The sequence below is a fragment of the Ambystoma mexicanum genome, chromosome 4p, assembly GCF_040938575.1.
Source record: "Ambystoma mexicanum isolate Mex_15411 chromosome 4p, UKY_AmexF1_1, whole genome shotgun sequence".
Lineage (NCBI taxonomy): Eukaryota > Metazoa > Chordata > Amphibia > Caudata > Ambystomatidae > Ambystoma > Ambystoma mexicanum.
In genome coordinates, this window is record NC_090927.1 from 1166627681 (window position 1) to 1166646365 (window position 18685).

The 18685-nt window shown below is 45.3% G+C and overlaps 1 protein-coding gene across 2 annotated transcripts in view; it reads left to right on the forward strand.

Moving 5' to 3' along the window:
• ADAT2 (adenosine deaminase tRNA specific 2) overlaps nucleotides 1-18685 on the forward strand; it is a 235176-nt gene that overhangs the window by 172805 nt on the left and 43686 nt on the right. For both annotated transcript variants that reach the window (XM_069606802.1, XM_069606801.1), the window contains exon 5: nucleotides 6698-6770. In XM_069606802.1, the coding sequence (XP_069462903.1) occupies nucleotides 6698-6770 (73 nt within the window). The remainder of the gene's footprint in view (nucleotides 1-6697; nucleotides 6771-18685) is intronic.

Consider the following 18685-nt stretch of genomic DNA (forward strand, 5'->3'; position numbering starts at 1 on the left):
GTGTCGGGGGTCCCAGCCTACGTCTGCTGTGGCTATTACAGCTGCTACTTTCCGCTTGTTTACACCCCATTGTCTCTTTCTATATGTATATCGAGCAACCCTTCCTGTGGCCCGCTTGGCTACTGTCTGGTATCTATCAGCCTTGTCCTTAAAAAGCTTAATTTGCAATTGCTTCATTAGCGCAATCTGTCTCTCTGCAGCCAACTCTTTTTCCAGCCATAAAAAATCCTCATTCAACTCCACATTCCTCTGATGTATCAACCTATAGGCATGTAGGAGGACCCACCCCCCTTCTGCCTAAAGCTGAATATTCCTTTCCCTTCTCGACTGAAACCTGCTGTAAACAAAACACAACCTCTGCGGGACTGGCGTCCCCTAAACTCCGATCCCATCCCATGACTCACTCAAGCCTGCACCGCATGCCCAGGTCTGTGCAATTTATCATATGGACTCTTGGCACACCCTGATATCATTATCTCTGGACATTCTCCGCCAGCGGAAGCCTCTTTTTTCTCTCTTAAACAAACTATTCATATTTACAATAATTTACAAGCCTCTTTTTTACCATAACTCTAATTCACTCGAATAACGCACACACAGCAAACTGATTAACGCAGCCTGACTCCCACTTCCAAAAGCAATAAAACTCACTTTCACTATAAATCTTGCCTACCAGCTTTCAAGCATATATTCTTGGATGTCTGGAATTCTTCATCACAAGGCACCCTGCTTACAGCGCCAATTTATGTTTTGCTTTCCAAAAAGTGCATGGACAAACATATATCTTTTTTATCACCAGTAGACTGAATGAAAACCCTGAATGCAGGTAAGCAAGGATTCACACATACACACTCCGTTAGATGATAAGTTAGCTCTTATACAGCTATTTATTCACAAAAGGCATACATAAATGAATAAACTACAACAGAAGTAAATCACATAAAAGACACTAATCTAAAGAAAATACATCACCATTGGCGCAACCTTAGCGCACATCCTCACCTTGCCAGAAGCGGCCTAAAAAAAAAAAAACCTGAAAACAGCCAGGCACAGAGATCACAGCAGCCAACAGGCCCGGAGTGAAGCGTCCTGCCTCCGAAATAGGATTTGGGCCTGACCCTCTTAGAGTCTCGCATGTTAAGCTCTCTGCAAAGGCAGGGTAGTATTTTCTCAAAACATCTGGCCTTAGTCTCTGCTCGTTGTCGGCTCCCTGTATGCCCCCAGCCGGAGTGACCTACAGGAACCTCAAGGGGCAGAGCTCTTCTTTTTCAAGAAAGCAGCAAAAAAAAACTAACTCATCCTCAGCTTTGGCAATGTCTAGGGCAACTTTATCAAGTACTAGCCTGCACCTGCGGATCCCAGCCTTTTCGCACAGCGCCCTTGGATGAGCAATGCAAACTATTCTAAGCAATAAATAAAGTTGAAAACATGTTTTCCAGTGAAATGGTGCTAACAATGCTGAAAATATGTTTACAGTTCACCGCAAGTGCAGCTTTCACTGAGGCATGGAGCGGATGTCCATTATGGCTCCCAGCATACCAGCGCCATATTTTAGCTCAAGGTATTAGTGATTCAGAGCATGCTTTAACCATCAAAGCTGTACAAATATCCCCCTTACAACCCATGGGTTTGAGCTTGCTTAGGATGATACTAAGTTCTGCTTCAGTAACCGATCTAAAGTTATAAATGGGTATTGCCTGCCTTTGTAGGGAATCTGTCATTGATTTCAACCAATCATCATTGCTGTGAGCCTCTAGAGGCATTCACTGACCTATCCTTCTGTTTTGTTTTAGAAACTCCAATTTCTTTACCATAGCATCCTGGATTGAGGTGCACATGGCAGTATCTTTGACTGGACCCTCTTGTGTGTTGTCCAGGGGCTTCTCTAATTCTTTAAGGATTTTAAATAACTTCTTGGAGTCATGCTGTGCTTTTTCTGTTCTTGATTCAAAGGTATCTTTTTTTTGCTTGTATCACCACAAGTTTATACTCTTTGGCGGCCATGCTATAAGTAATTTTATCTAATTCCAATTGAGAGTGTTCCCATAAATAAAAACGTTTCCTTTTGCATATTCTGGGATCATTTAACTCTGGAGAAAACCATGCATTACTTTTTTTCTGTGGCACGAGTTTAGTTGTGAGAGGGACTAGAGTGTTCATAGCCTTCATTGTCTCTTGGTAAGATTGAATTAATTGTTCGGAACTATGCAAGTTGGGTAGGTTGTTTTTTAGTGGCAGGATCCAATCTTGCATATTTTCCAGCTTCACTTTCATGGTATTTCTAGATGTGGTCCATGTTTTAACCACTGAAGCATGATTTATTTGATTACGAAGAAGACTGGAACAATAAATTAGGGAACGGTCAGACCACGTTCATGGAGTGATTGTGGGTTTGCTTGATGTAATATATGTCGCAATCCATTCTAAAATATGACCCTTTATGTGAGTGGCTTCTTCAATGCATTGGGTGAAGCCCATGCTAGAGAGCATATTCTCTTGCTCTGTAGCCTGTACATCACTCTTGTTTCCTTTCCCCAAATTGAGGTCTCCCAGCAACATACATCTTGAAGAGTGTTTGAGCAGTGCGAGTATCCAGTTACCCATCTGTGTAGTGAAATCGGCCATGGGCGTAGACGGCCTATATGCTAGCACGATATTCACTGTATTGGTGACCTCTGTCCACACCTTTATAAGTAATGATTTACAACCATCTGTGCTAGTAATGTCTGTTTCCCAAATATCCAAGTTGGATTCGTGAATACATGCAACACCTCCTATACATTCTGCCTATTCGTATAACGCATGGTATGATATGAAGAAGTCATTTATAACGTGCTGTTACACAAGTGTTTCTAGGCGCGACAATGCCAGGAAGGGAAGACAGAAAATTGACAAAACAATGATCTTACTAGTCCTTGTGTTATTCAGATCGCGCAAGTGCAGGGGCACTGAGGGGGAGAAGTGCCAGGGGAGGGGCAGGGAGGGAGAGGGGAGAGTGCAAAGGAATTCATAAGTGCTGCCAGGGAGCTGGCTCACAGATACAGTCCCTAAGTGGTTGGGAGGCCCGGAGGCAGTGCAAGGGCAACTGGTGGTGCAGGAGCCTGGTCCCGTGACCAGTTACTAAGAATACGCAGCAGACGGGGACATCAGCAAGGGAGAGAGAAAGCAGAAGTGAAAAGGAAGTTCTTGAGTTGCTTTCTGAGCATTAGGTGGTTCTGCTCAAGTGTGAGCGAGACAGGGAGGCTATTCCAGAAGGAGGTGGATGAGCGGAGGGCTTGAGAAGGAAGATGCTTAGGAAGTGGAAGTTGGATTTAGTTTGGTCCCCTGCCCCAGAAAGCCTTGTGGACGATGCAGAGGGTCTTGAACTTGATCATTGCAGCCACAGGGAGCCAGTGGAGAGATTTCAGGGCTGGAGAGATACAATGCCTGGGCTTGAGACCAAGCACAAGTTTTGCAGTCCTGTAATAGTCGTTGGGTGTAGCCGTTGTCACAGAAGGGCCGGCTACCTCGTGGAGCCATGTTTCAGTTATAGCGCATATGTCCACATCATATTGCATGATGTAATCAGCGACCTCTGTAAAATATTTTACTAAAGATCTTGTATTAAGAAAGTATTTGGTTTGTGTTTTTTTCTACTTTATGACTCTTGTCTTTTGGTGAGCACATTCTATAGTGCCCTATATTGATAGCAATGTGTTCTGGAGGTGGTGCTAAGGAAAAATCCTCATTATTAACACAAAAGGCATCCTTTAACTGGAGGCTATCAGTCTCAGTAGTACATCAAACTGCCTCCTCTGGTGTGCCATTCTGTACCAACACTTTAATAACATGAGCCTCTTTCCCTCTGTATACCTTAATAGTTTGGTCGGTAAGCAGCGCAGTGTTCAAATAGCGTCTGCTGATCTCTGCATGATGCAGTGAAGCACTGGACAGGAAAGCAATATTATTCACAATCATGTCCCGAAGATTACTGTGTGCTGCTTACAAGGCTTCAAGAGGATGCATGCTAGCAAGGTTCCAGGAGCAGAAAGGAAGGAGCACAAAGAGACGGATCGACAAGGACCGGCAAAGACCGGCTTGGGTCTGTCGCGCCAGTGCTGTCACGCCTGTTGGCTGAAAAAAGTGCTGATGAACTACATCTCTGCTGGGAGCTGCTATTCAATACAGCAGCCAATTAAGATGGATATATGTGATTTCTACTTTTTACTTTTTCTACTTTTTTTTTTAATGAGGGGGGAGACCTCCCGCCGCCCCCTTTCCCACACCCCTCCCTAATTTATACCCTTACCCCACACCCCAACTATTATGCATTACACATATACCATTTCCCGTACCATTTTCGGTGAAATGGATTCAGTGAAGTCTCATTAGGTTAAATGGTATTCGAAGATATCTATGGTAACAAATCAAGATGCCTATATTACGAAGTGCTTTAAAGCTCACGAAAATTCTTGGCAGAAAGTAAGTAAAATACTGTGCAAAAATGCAGTTTTCACTCAACAATTAAAAGTTTCAATCTGTCCACTTTGAAAATTCCATTAGATCATGTTAATCACTAAAAAAGAACTTGAACGGGACTGGTGCATTCTTACTCTTTGTTGAAATGCTATTCAGTAAAGCTCAGTAACGTTCAGGGATCCATTTACAACTGCTCAAAAATGATTTTATTCGCAATCCGCAACCCAAACTCTGCAGTCCGTCTTGCGGAGGAAGATGTTTGTATGATCGAAACTTAAACAAAAAATGATGTGAACACTATGCACTCCCTATTCTATTATATGTGTTATGAAACAATGTCGGCTAGTATTTTATATTGGAAAATAAATAAGTTTAAGTGTAATTTGAGGTGCAGAGGAGAGAAAGACAGCCTTGACATCTAGGCTGTACCATATATATGAACAAGAGAAAAAGTTCCCAATTAGGGAACTTGCGTCCCCTGCACACTATCCGTTGTCTGGGTAAACAAACTAGTAATTTAAGGTATACTTCTAGACATAATTGTACGGTATTCAATAAACATTTCCAAAACGACATTTGGTGTATCATAAATTAGAAAATTACAATATAACAGTTATTTATCACAAACATCTTATTTTTTATTCATTCCTGATGATGATGCAGAGAGGGCCCAATGCGTTTCGAGTGCAAGTCGCTCTTCATCAGGGGTATATTAGATTCTTGTGTCTTTTTGGAGAAAAACCCTCATAGAGGCTACTGCTGGGGTTCCTTTCACTGACCAGCAGCCGGTTCTTGTTAGTCTACAACAGTAGCTAAGTGGGTCAATGGAGTATAGGCCAAGGCCTGATCATTATCAAATGGTAAATCCCAGTCCAGGTATGTGTTGGATGCCGCGACCGATTCCGTGCAGCAGATAATAAATATTAGGTCCTACTGTGGCAGGTCTTAACTGGAAAAACCACCTGAAGATGTGGATGATTAGGTAGAGATAGCTGTCAGGTTCCAGGAATGTTGGCCCGGCGGGTTACTCCGACTTCATGGTGAACGGGCTAGCATTACCACGTGAAACATTTACTTGGTGGATTTGATGGATATACACCATGTTCAGGCCCAGCCGGAAGCACCACCTTGGTCCCTTGAGCTCACGCTGTGCTTCAGGTTGACTGTTTCCAAGAATGACCGTCTAGAGATGATTAAACCTGTACCATTTTTATATAATGCTTATCATACCATGCAGCCCCCTTGCTGAAAGGTTGGGTGGCCTTAAGAAAAACCTGCTGAATAGTCGAGGGTTTTGGAGACCAGATTAGCCTGCTACTTCTTGTTGAATTGCTGACAACCATAGCAGCATTTTCTTATTTTTTCTACTGCTCTGTACATTTTGGGGGACAGACCGGGGTTATTCAAGAGCCAGACCTCATAGCCTAATTGCTGATTTTTTAAGGGAAGACCGTGTAATAAATTTCAACGTTGAAAGGATGATTAGAGACCATCGGGGATACAGCAGCTAAGAACGTCAACATTGTTTCATGCAAATCCCCTTTTTCTACCTTTGATTTGTTGAAGTGATACTCCTATTGACAGATCATTCTTCTTGACTTCTTTAACTTAGAAAATAGTATGCCATTGAGTCATGAAACATGTCATTAACCCTTAGTGCTGATTGTTTGATTATCACATAACGGGGAGGTTTGGATTTCAGTCTTGCTTAGGGAACTGCATACATGAGTTTGGTGGCAATATATGTTTGTTTCTTTTAAATTGCTTCCTCTCTCCTTCTCTGTTGGGTTTCACCAGCCATGCCCCGTCCCATTCTTGAATATCTTTTAAGAAAACATTGTAATATGTAAGCATATTTTATTACTGCAAGATAAGTTAATGGATTAACTTAAATAATATACTTTGAATAGGTCAGTCGTTTTGCAAGGCACTTTGCAATGTTTATTTATTTTTAGCAGACTCAGTTGTTACATGTTTTTTCTTTACAATTAACTATTGTTTAAGACATGCAGATAATGTTCATGACAGTAGCTTGAACACCATTGGGACTCGAGAACTCGTTTGATCATTCATGTCCGACACAACTCCTCTTAAGATGTTCTGCCCCATTAAACTTGCACAGCGAGCCATCCAAAAAAGCAGCTTTATCTTGTAATCAAGTTTGCTTTTTTGGTGCTTCTGCTGCATGTATTTGGTATTGTTATTTGTCTTTATTTGACTGTTCTTGTCATTTCAACAGTGCATTGGTGGATATCGAGCTGACGAAGCCGTGGAAATGTTAAAAACGTTCTACAAACAAGAAAACCCAAATGGTAAGTTACTTTTTATTTGTCAGCAAATGACTAAAGCTAGGGACTCTGGCCCTCTGGTCTTGATGGTATTTCACTAGGCTGGCACTTGCAGCAATGTGGTACTGATCGGCTCTCATATGCGGGTAGAGTGATCACTGCAGACAGTCAAAAATTAGTCATGGGCGCTCCTCTATGAGAACTAACATTGCAAAAATGGCCTGTTCTTTGGGAAGTTACCCACTCTAGAGTCTGCAGCCACACTTTAGCTCACTGTACCTTTCACAGATGTGAAATCTCCATTTGCATATCAGTCTTTGTCCCGCCCACATGGGCAGTCCAGCACCAAAATGCTATGGCAATTCCCTTCTGAACAAGGGTACCAAAAGCAACCCCATACACATGTTTCAGCCTTGTTGGGCATCATCAGTGAGGTAGAGCTGTGCCTCTCTGAGCACAGTGAGAAAGGGGTCCACGTCTGGATGACCATGGGAAACCTAGAGTGACTAGACCCAAGTCCCTTAAAAAAATCAAAAATTTGTCATAGGCGCTCCTCTATGAGAACGAACATGGAAAAAATTGCCTTTTCTTTGGGGAGGTACCCACTCTAGAGTCTGCAGCCACACTTTGGCTCACTGTAACTTTCACAAACCAGAAATATCCTTCAGACAGCAAGGGTATTCTTAGGAGGGGTTTTCCAAGTCACTACTCGTATCAGGACAAAGCAAATCTAGGGTTAGCAACGTTTTCCACAACTCCAGTTGAGATAAGCCACTCTTAAGTAGCGTAACACCCGAGTAGTAGAGCTGAACTAAGGAGAAAGGGGCACAATAGTACACTCAGGCACACTTTAAATATGCCAAGGGAAGGACAGTATCAAGGTAGATATATACAGTTTACAGTTGGGTATCTTAGTATGCATTACATACTACTTCAGAATCTCAAGCAGTTATTCAGACTATAAATGCAATCGCCAAAGTGGAGAGAAAGATGTTGCACACACATCAGGGCATTGGCCTTATACCTATAGGGCACTCAGCACCTCATACCTGGTCTTCAGAAGTCCAGCCCTATCCTACACACAGTCTCCAACAACGATTAAGAGTCAAGGTGAACAGTCTAGCAGAACCCAGTCAGCTAAGGTAGGTAAAGCTCTGAAGGCAGAGAAAAAGCAATAGGCAACATATTTCTATTTGTGTGGGGGATGGCACAACTAGCAATGGGTAACTCGGTGTTCAACCAAAAATGGCAACGTAATAACGGAACGTATTCAGAAGAGCAGGGATTTGGTAGCCTTCCTGAAGGGGAGTAAACTTTCTATATGATCAGTGGACACTCTGAGAGAAATCCAGTGTTTAGCGATAATACAGAAATTGGGACATTAAGATTCTTAAGTCAGGTTGCAAAGATCAGAGAAGGAACTACCACTCCTGAAGTTCAAAAGGATGACGCACAGAAATAATGACCTGAACACCACCGCCCTAGGTACCCCAGATAGCTCTAAGGTAAGCAGGACTTTGCATGCACTGCAAGCCCAGTAGGGAGGTGGGCACTTCAAGAGATGTAAATTTTTGCAGGCCTACAAACCCCTAAAAAGTTAAAATTGTCCCAAATCTCTGGAGATGATGTGACTCATTGCTGTGGTTTTTGTACAGGTTGTCTGGTTGTAGATTCAACGGTGATCACCTCCGGTTGTGTCTTTATTCCTCTGGAGACTTCAGACTGTTGGGTGTCACACCCAGATTCAGTCCCACAATGAAGAAGAGACCCTTGTGGATGACATGAGGGGTTCATGGCTTGCATTGTTACTGGGCATGGTCAGGAGGCCCTCGGCAGCAGAATTTAGGGCTTCCAGCAGCCTAGACTCCTAGTGGAGGGCAGCACAGCAGATTACTAGTGTTCCAGCAGAGCCCTGAGGGTGCCTACGATGAGTTTCAGGCGTTAAGTCAGAGAAAATGCAAAGATTCATGCTCCGGTGTTTGGTTTGAAAACAAGCCATGTAACTCGAGCAGGACAGCTGACTAGTTGGTCCCATCAGTCAAAGGGAGGAAGTGTCATGCCCATAGTATCCCCAACACATGGCCACAGCCCTGCCCAGGGTCCAAGGGCAATCATTTTGGCCACATTAATGGGACACCAGGAGAGCCAGGAGACGGGGGCCTACATTTTCCAGCATTCTCAGGAATCACAATCTTGGAAGTGGCTATTTAGGTCACACCCACCAGCACACCCATGTTTAGTGTCCTGATTGATCTAACAAGTTCACCTATTTCTGTATCTTGGAACGAACCGTGAGCCATGTCCGCATCCACAAACTTTCGTCCAGCACCTGCAACAAAAATAGAAGAGATCTCCGGCGCTGTAAGAATTCGTACAAACTTTGTTTTACACTTATCTTACCTGATTGTTGTCTTCTATGTTGTTCGGATAGCCGCAGTACGCACATCGCTCTGCTCAACCTTAAAGGAAAGGGAAAGCATATTAGAACAAGAAAGACCTGATGAGAACAGCAAAGACATTAAAAGAAACTACATCTGGTCTACGAATTGAACAAAACCCGGTGCAGCAATCAGAATGGACACAGAATAACCCGGTGCAGTAATTGGGGAAAGACTGCTACAAAAGGGGAATGCCTGAAGCAGCTGGTCATTTCAGCCAAGGAGTGCAGTAAACTACCTTGGATTGCCAGTCGCCCCACCCTGCTCACCTTCAGATACAGTGGTCTCTGGGGTTTTGGGGGAAGGATTAAGGGGCACATTGAAGCACAAACGCTAGACCTCCCATTTCTTGCTTGCAGGGTTATCTGTACCTTCAGCAATAGAGTCTACCATCAACCAAAGGCAAGGTTAGCTGGAACCCCCATGCACCAATCAAACCCCACTTCCTCTGTCAGGCTTTCCCCTCTGTTATACACCAGTGTGTGAGGCCTGGCATAGATGGTGAGGGATTTACAATGTTACTGCCAAGCCACACAGGTAAGGCATTGGAGAACATTAAGCCCACATTGTACTTGGCACAGGTGTCATGGATCCTTCAGCAGCTGCAGCAGACCTAGCCACAGTTCTACAGGATCTCAGCTGAGCAGACACTAAGGCCCTATTCCAACGAGTCCATGATCTCTAGCCCAAACTAGCAAATGGCACCGCCTCAACAACCATCCCCAATCGGAATGCCCATGCTTGTATGACACTGCTTCCTAGGAGAACCCCAGAATTAGCCCATATTCATACATCAGTGTAAGCTCCACTTTCTCTGTCGTTCCAATGCCTTTCCTAATGACAGTACAAAGGTGGTACTGTGGGGGCCATGCCACAGAGTGGGCTCTCCCATTAGTGGAAGGGGAGAACCCTATCCTGCAGGATCTTGGTGTTTCCAGAGAGAAATGGAGAAATTGTTTGCTGGTAAGGCCCACACGCAGTCTTTAGACAACCAATTGCTCACCCTCCGGCAGCGGTCAAAGCAGTTGTTGGCCTGCATCTCTGGCTTCAGTAAATTGGTCAGCGAGAGCCGCTGGACTGACTTTAAAAGAACGTCCCTCTATTACAGAGGGCTATGTAGTGAGTGAAAAGATGTATTAGCACAAGTGGTAATCCACTGGATGGCTGCATTTAGTTTATTGATTTAGTGATCCAGTTGGATCATCGCCCAAACAAGAAAAAAAAACAGATGAGAGCAGGTGAATCTCTGTCCTTTGTCTGTTCAACTTAGGAAAACCTCACCGGCTTGCTGCAAACCTTTTAGTGAACCCATGCAGTTGGGAAGGTTAATGGGGCCTCTTACAAAGGAAGAAAGCGAGGCACAAATGCTTGGACTTGTGCCTATACTGCAGTAAATCGTCATTTTTTGCAAGATTGTCCCATAAAGCCCAAGATGCCTCGAAAAAAACCAGGGGGGATACTGGGTTTGTCCGTGCTTCAGTATCAAACTTTGAATCTTAAATTATCCATGATCATGGCACTACAAAGCGATCTCACAGTGGGCAGTCTGGTGTACGTGGATTCTGGAGCGACAGGGAACTATATGGACTTGAACTTGCAGCTCATTTGGGTATACCCACCTAGAAAAAGATGACTCCTGAGAGTGTTTGTGCTGTTGATGGTTCAGGGCTGACTTCTGGACCGATAACCGAGAGTATGGAACTCTTAGGTTTTCTCTGTGGTAACGGCCACCACAAAGAGATCCAATTCGACCTCATAAATACCCCAAACAACACTGCTATCCCTTGTACTCAGACAAAACGCAAGCCTACTGCTCTTACATGTAGTTGCAATTTACGCAATAACCGCTGCGGAGAACGAACATTTGAAGACCTACCTGGGCCTATATCTAGCTGATGACTTCATCCGGCCCTCCAAATCGCCTGCAACCTCCCCACTGTTTTTTGCCCCAAAAAAATGAAGGACCTCCGGACATGCATAGGCTACTGTGCATTAAAAGAAATAGCGGTGAAACATAATTACCCTCTGCCCTTGATCCCTGTGCTGCTAGATCAGGTGAAAGACGCTGTTATCTATACCATGCTGGATCTCCGTGAGGTTTATCACATGGTTCGAGTGAAAGCCGGATATTAATGGAAAACAACGTTCTGAACAAAATATGATTTATGCGAATACCAAGTGATGCCGTTCAGACTCTGCAATGCCCCTACAGCGTTTCAATATTTCATGTACGATGTCCTTCGGATGCTGCTTGATGTATGTGCAGTTGTCTACATAGATCACACACTCATTAACTCAAAAACTGAAGACGAGCATATAGGACATGTAAGTGCTGTATTAAACTAGTTACTTGAAAACCATTTGTACGCCAAAATGAAAAAAACATTCTTTCGTGTGTGACGAGTCAAATTCTTCTAATTCATCCTTACCCCACAGGGAATTGTTATGGATAACCAGAAGGTGGAAACCATTTTACAATGGCCCTCTCTAACATGGATGAAATCCAGAGTTTCCTAGCATTTTCTAATTTTTACAGGCGTTTCATCCATGGGTTATTTAAAAGGGTACATCCCATCACCAACTTTCTTAAAAAAGGAAAGCACTTCAACTGGACCACCGAAGCAGAGAAAGCTTTAATTGAATGGAAGAGAATATTCACTATAGCTCTGCTGTTAACCCACCCATGATCTGACCTTCCTTTTGTGGTGTAGACGGCATGGGAGCTGTATTGTCCCAGAAAGACCCAAAGGGCAGGCTGTTCCACCTTGTTGCCTTCTGGTCCCGCAGATTAACGCATCCAGAAAAATTAATTCAGTCATGGAAAAGGCATGGTTAGCCATCCATTTTATTTATTTATTTTATTGGGCATTTGTAGGGTGGTTTTACATCAAGGAAGTGGTGTTTCAAACCTCCCACAGGGCAGAGGGAAGGGAGCCAGGGAAAACAACAAGATAGTGAAATATGCAAAAATGCAGGAAAGTAAGCCGTCCTACTAGGCCTTGTGAACATTTGGATTGTGCAAGTGCAGAGAGAGAGAAGGGAAGGGGGAAGTGCTAGAGGATCCACAAAGGTGAAGTGCCAGGGAGGTAGTTGCAAGGCAACAGGTAAGTGCAGGAGTTGTTTGCGAAGGCAACAGTTAAGTGCCATGCCGTGACCACTAGAAGGAAGAAGGGTCACCAGCGTGTCCAGTAAGTGCTGGCCTGTGAGGCAGCGCAGGCCAAGTGGTTCCCGAAGGCAAGTGCAAAGAGATAGCGGATGCTGCGGGCAATCAGACAGAAGGCCAGGACCCAGAAGGACACATAAGGGCCCAGGCCACCAATCGCAGCTACTTCAGGGTTTAGCACGGGAGGGCGAGAGTGAAGGAGGAGGAAAAGAGGAAAGCCTTGAGGTGTTTGCGGAACTTGAGGAGATCCGGTTCCAGACAGAGAGAAAGGGGGAGGCTGTTCCATAGGAGCCAGCTGAGCAGAGGGAACGGCTGCCTGCTCTCTGCTTAGAGAAGCACTTGACAAGCAGAGAGTTAGAGCCGGAGGATCGGAGGGATCTGGAAGGAGAGTATTTGGTGAGAGCAAGTTTCAGATAGCGTGGTCGCCGGCCCAAGACAGCCTTATGGATGATGCAATTGGATTTAAAGTTGATCCTTTCAGCAACCAGGAGCCAGTGGAGAGATTTTAGGACTGGAGAGATACGGTCCCTGAGCTTAAGGCCAAGGATAAGTCTTGCAGCCTTATTCTGGATTAGCTGGAGGGGGCGGATAGAAGAAGGTAGATTAAGGAAGAGGCTTTTGCAGTAGTCCAGCCTGGAGGGTACCAGAGCTCCGGTGACATTGAAATTCTGGGGGAAAGTGAGGAAAGCAAGGATACCCCATAGGAGGTAGAGATGGAAATGGGCCTTCTTGGCAAGGTCCACGATATGAGGAATGAAAGAGAGATGGGAGTCGAAGATAACTCCCAGGTTTCTAGTCTCAGGGGAAGGGGCAGAGCCCATCCAGGGTGGCCAGAGTGAGGGGAGAAAAGAGGGAACAGAAGTCCTGATAGGAAGAATCTCAGTCTTGCTGGCATTGAGACAGAGGTCATTCGAGAAACACCAAGACAGTATAGCAGACAGGCAGTATGGAATGACAGAGGAGGTCAAGAGAGATGCAGTACGTAGTCTGAAGAAGAGTTGGATGGCATCTGCAGAACACTGGAAGTGTGGTGAGAAAGTTGAGCTAAGGTGAGTGAGAGGAGCGAGATAAATATTAAAGAGCCAGGGCGAAAGGTTACAACCCTGGGGAATGCCACAGTTGGAGATGGAGGTGGGTGAGGAGAAATAACCCACGATAACCTTGTAGGGTTGGCCAGTGAGGAAGGAGGTTAGCCAGTCCTTCACTCTTGCCTTGCTCATTGGACCCATCTCGTCAGACCAACTCTGTGTGTGTACCAGGATTGTCATCTGTAAGCAGGTCTGCACCTACGTATTTATGAGCTACATCGGCATAGGTTCCTTTGCACATTTTCAGGTTGTCAGGAGGGACTGATTGGAACTCCCCTGGGATGCCCATCGGGCCTTATACCAAGATAGTATTAAGACCCAATTGCACTAGCTCAAATACTGAGGGGCCATTGAGGCATTAACTTACAGTTGCTTGCACCAGGGTCACTGTTGGACCTGAATTCGTCAGTGCTCTCACTGAGGTGCCTGGATTCTCTAAGTTCACTGGAGGTTATGCTGAAGTGGCTCTAGATTCTGAATCCACCGGATCTTGCGCCAATGTGCTTCCCAGTCATAATTTAACCAGCTCCGCAGATGGCCTCAAGATCGCACCAACTCCCAAGAATGTCTCAAGGGTTTTATTAGGTTTTTCGTCAACAAGCTCTCTAAGGGTCGTCCCCCTCTATCTGATCTAGGATTGGGCAGACCTTCTGAAGCCCTGGCATCCTTCAAGCCCAGGTTTGTCACTATAGATCTGTGACACTTACATTTGAATATCTGCCTGTCTTATGGTGATGTCCTGAAGGCAAACACCTATCCTCTCTAATTCCCTCTGTGAACAATGTGGAGACTCCCTGCTCTAAGAATCACCAAGATGGAAATTTAAGGGATTTGTGCCTTCCAGACATTCAGGCCCCAGTTGGTTTTATTCTGCCACACTCTACACTTTCTCTACCTATGTCTTTGTCACTCTCCATTGCCTCCTCCTACTCTCCTCAGTCCTACTCCACCCAACCTCTCTCCTTCCATGTGATACTCTCTCTTCTGCCCCTTTACTGTTTCCTTCTTTAATCCTACCTCCACCCTCCCATCTTACCTCTTACATGGCCCTCTTCCTCTCCTCTCCACACTACTACTATTCTCCTGGTCTACTGCTACTCCCTTCTCCACTCCACTCCACTACTCCCCTCTCCACACTACTACTACTCTCCTGAGACCACAATACTACTTCTACACTCCTCTTTCTACACCACTATTACTCCACCCACACCTACCCCATCAGTCAACTTTGCACTTGCTCCGTACTCCTTCTACCAATTACTCCCACACACACACACCTTTCATGCACACACAAGCACAAATACCACTTTCTCTCATCAGCCAATGCCTCACCTTGCACACTTTCAGTAAACCTTCTTCATTATTATGGTATTTATTGAGCTCCATGCTCTCCTGCAAAGATCTTACCCCTCTTGGTCCACCTCTGCCTCCTCTGATCGCACCGAACAACCCACACCTGTGGCTCCTTATATGCACACCTTTCAAATCCATTCACTTCCTGCCCTGGATCCCCAGTCCAAACACTGGCTTCTCTTTCGCCAGGGGCCAGTTACATTGAGCAAAGCACATAAAGTGGGGTTTAACCCCTGCCCCCTCCTTGTACACAGGTCCACAGACTTTCAGACATGGCAGCCCGCTGCAATCAACGTTGTCCCAGTTTTCAGAAGTCCTTTCTCCCAACTTAGAAAAGCAGGTTTGTTGAAGGTACCGCACTGTGGTACCCTCCACATGTTAGTAGACTGTCCCTATGGTGAGCGTACAATAGGGAAGCGTGCTGGTGTGCATGTTGGACCACTGTGCATCCTACCTGCAGGTAAAGTGCGCTCTGTGGCCTGGCTCAGTGCCTGTGAGCGCTGGTTGACTTTGTGGACTATTCCTATGAAGCGTCTCTCTGTCTCTCTCTCTCTCTCTCTCTCTCTCTCCCCTGAAAAGAAATTCACAGCATTGTGCTTGATAGGTATGGGGAGTTTGCCAGTGGTACTCTGCACAAGCATGCTGGCACAATAAGAAGGGACAGGGTCTGGGGCCCTCCGAATTTGCACATTCACCCTCTGGGATAGGACAGGCTCTGGCTTCCATTCGGGTAGGCCTCCCACCCCAGGCTGAGCGTGGTCCCATCCCCTCTTGACAGGGTCAGATAACTGACCCTGCCTAATACCTACAGCCTTTGCCTCCAAGTCCTCATCCTCCTCCATTTCATCTACTCTACTATGATGGAGTATTTCAAGGATGACTTCATTACTGTCTATCAGACCATATCGACAATGGTGGAACTCCCACATCCACCACCACAATAGAATCCATTTCTGTTCCCACCACATGTCGTGACATCTGTGGCAGTTTTCACCTGTCATAGCTGCACCGTTTCAGAATGTGCAAGATCCTGTGGAACAAGTCCTACGGATCCTTTACCCTTCAGTGGATCCACTATTACAAAAGACCAAGACACTGATACAGACCTAGGTTCACATGATGACCAGGAAGAAGCAAAATTATCTGCCAAATATGTTAATTGATTACAGGGGACATTTCTCAGTAGATGGTTCTGCTGGGACCACCCCCCTTCCACAAGGCTGTTTGGGCCTGGGACAGGCTGTCTATACTGCATCATGATCTAGTTGTACTTGTTTGATTGCAGTAGAGGTTTGGCAGAAACCTCACTCAGTTTAGTGATTTAAAGCACAGTGTAGAGTAATTATGTTCCCTCCGCCAGCATAAGGGCCAACACTACACTGAAAAAAGTATTTCTAGTAGATTCCTTCCTCTCACAGATTCGTCATCTTAGGTATGGATCTTCCAACCCCAACTGCAACTGTCACCTGAAAAATGTTCAGCTACCAGGCAGGAGGCTCTGCTTGATGCAGTTTGGCTGCCATGATACCGAATTTAACATGATGATCAGTTTATATGAAGCTAGAATGGCCCCATTACCACACTGCTGATAAGTGTAACTAGCTCACTTGAATTTCTACTGCATCAAGCCTAATACCCCAAAAGTGGGCTTCAAGACCTGCATGGCTTGTGTGTGCAGATGTTTGTTTTCTTTTACCACAAGTGTGTCTTTACTCACTTGGGAGAGGTGCATGTTACAGATCACTGCAATTCGTGCCAATCCACACACTATGAAGCTACACAACTCTACACTTTTCTCCCTAAGGGTGGGAAGGCAGTTTATTACCTTCTTCCATTTAGGCTTGTGTAATAAACTCATACAAAGAGTCTCCCACTTGTGATGGAGATGGCGACTGTAAAGAGGAAAAGAAGCAGCACTGCAAGAGGTCCCGCTCACCTAGCAACACATCAAAGCAGCCCTCTCCGTACTCCATCTCCAGAGGAGCCGTCACTCCCACACCAGAGATGACAAGAACACCACTGAGGGCTCCCCCCCCACCCCACCTCATTATGGTACCACTCTCTTGGCTCCTCAACCCTGGAGCAGGGGAGGAATTCAGGTGGCATACAGACATCTTCTCTAAGATGTAAGTTGCACAGCCAAAACTCCCCTTTCTTGGACAAGACTATAGAGGCACCTCTTCTGACCATAGCCCAATGCCTGCTAGCTGGGTCCAGCTCTGGAGACTGCTCCCCTCCACTGCCATGCAGCTCCACATGCTGCAATAGAAGCACCTGCACTGGCTTCCATGGCTTCAGTGACATGGAATGTAGGAGCATGACACTCTTGTTACTAGCCATGTTGATTGCAGGAACACTCTTGCCAAGGAACACCACGCCTCCCCATACAGGAGCTAATTGCCATGAATCTAAGGTATCTGCTCAAGCGCCCCACAATAGGTGTGTGGTATCTGTAAAGTAAGCAATTCCTTGGGGGTGGGGGGGAAGAAGTGCAGCCCAACATCACTGTACAGTCAGCAGAAGCAAAGAGCCAAACCTGCACAATGGCCCTGTGCTTTAACATCAGTAATGCTGGCCCAGGACTCTCCAGGAGTTTAGCACAACAGCCAAGTCTTGGACTAAATGGAGTTCCTGAACCCTTTTGGTTTCAATAGGTGGGTGGGGACCTTCTTCTCTAGTTTCAGCTTTGGACAGGAGCCTCTTGTGGTGGGGGAGTGGCAATCTTAAGGTAGGGTCGGGAATGCAGGAATATGAGCCACAGGATGATGGGAGGCAGCTCTGGAGTCTCGACAGGGTTCCAACTGTGCCCCTTACTCAGAGGGTTCTGAACCTGCTTCAATCACGCTTTCTCCCTTGGTGTCTCGCCTCAAGTCTTATTCCTTCCCTCCACCTAGATTTACCCCTCTGTAGCTGAGGGTTCACCACCTTCTCCCCATGCTAAGATTTTTATGCCTCTTGATTAGTGTGTCTTTTATCATTCAATATTCACTCCCTCCCCTCACTCCCTTGGGTGTGTATATAGGTTTTATAATGATTTGTGTGACTAAATGTGCCTGTGATTTCTGTATTCTTAGTGGGTAAATTAAAAGCCTAATAAATAATTGTATTTTTGTATACTTGCTGCCTTACTGTAATTACTGTTGGTGCTCTTAGCCCTAGACCACTCCCACACCCTTCCTGAGACCACCCCTTGACTGCTCTGCTACCTCACCTTGATTGGGTTTTGGCTGACCTCTCAGTGTCTTGCCTATTCACCATAATAGAGTGGAAATCCATCTTAACACCTGTCTAACTGGAATTATTGGTTTTCTGTGTGGATTCATTGCAGCCCTAGACCACTCGCACCCCTCCTGAGTATAGCCCTTGCCGCTCTCCTATCTTACCTTAATTCCCTTTTAACTATAATAGGTTGCCCTCCCAAAATCACCTACTAGGGTTGATTTTGGAAATCCCTCTTAAAACACTTAATGCCAGAGTCCTCTTGCTTCTAAGAATTAGCCTATGGTTGTTATTGTTGCCGAATTCCTCTGAAAACTGTCACTGTACCTCATTCAAACACGATGTGATGGTATTTAGCAGAAACTCATTTAGATGATATGGTTGAACTTAAAAAAGCATTGTTCACAAATTGGTTCTTCTAATTGGTACTCATGAATACTTGATTTCACATCTCGCCTCTCCCTCTCATCCTACTCAATCAGAGGTCTTCAACTTTTGGCTCTCCCGATATTTTGCCCTACAGCTACCATCAGCCTTAGCCAGAATAGTCCATGGCGAGGGATAATGGGAGTCATAACCCAAAACATACAGAGAGCCACAGGTTGCATACCCCTGCACTAAATGTTCCTCCCACATAGGCCGACATCTAGTGGGAGCTGCGGAGTATTACAGTTTGTT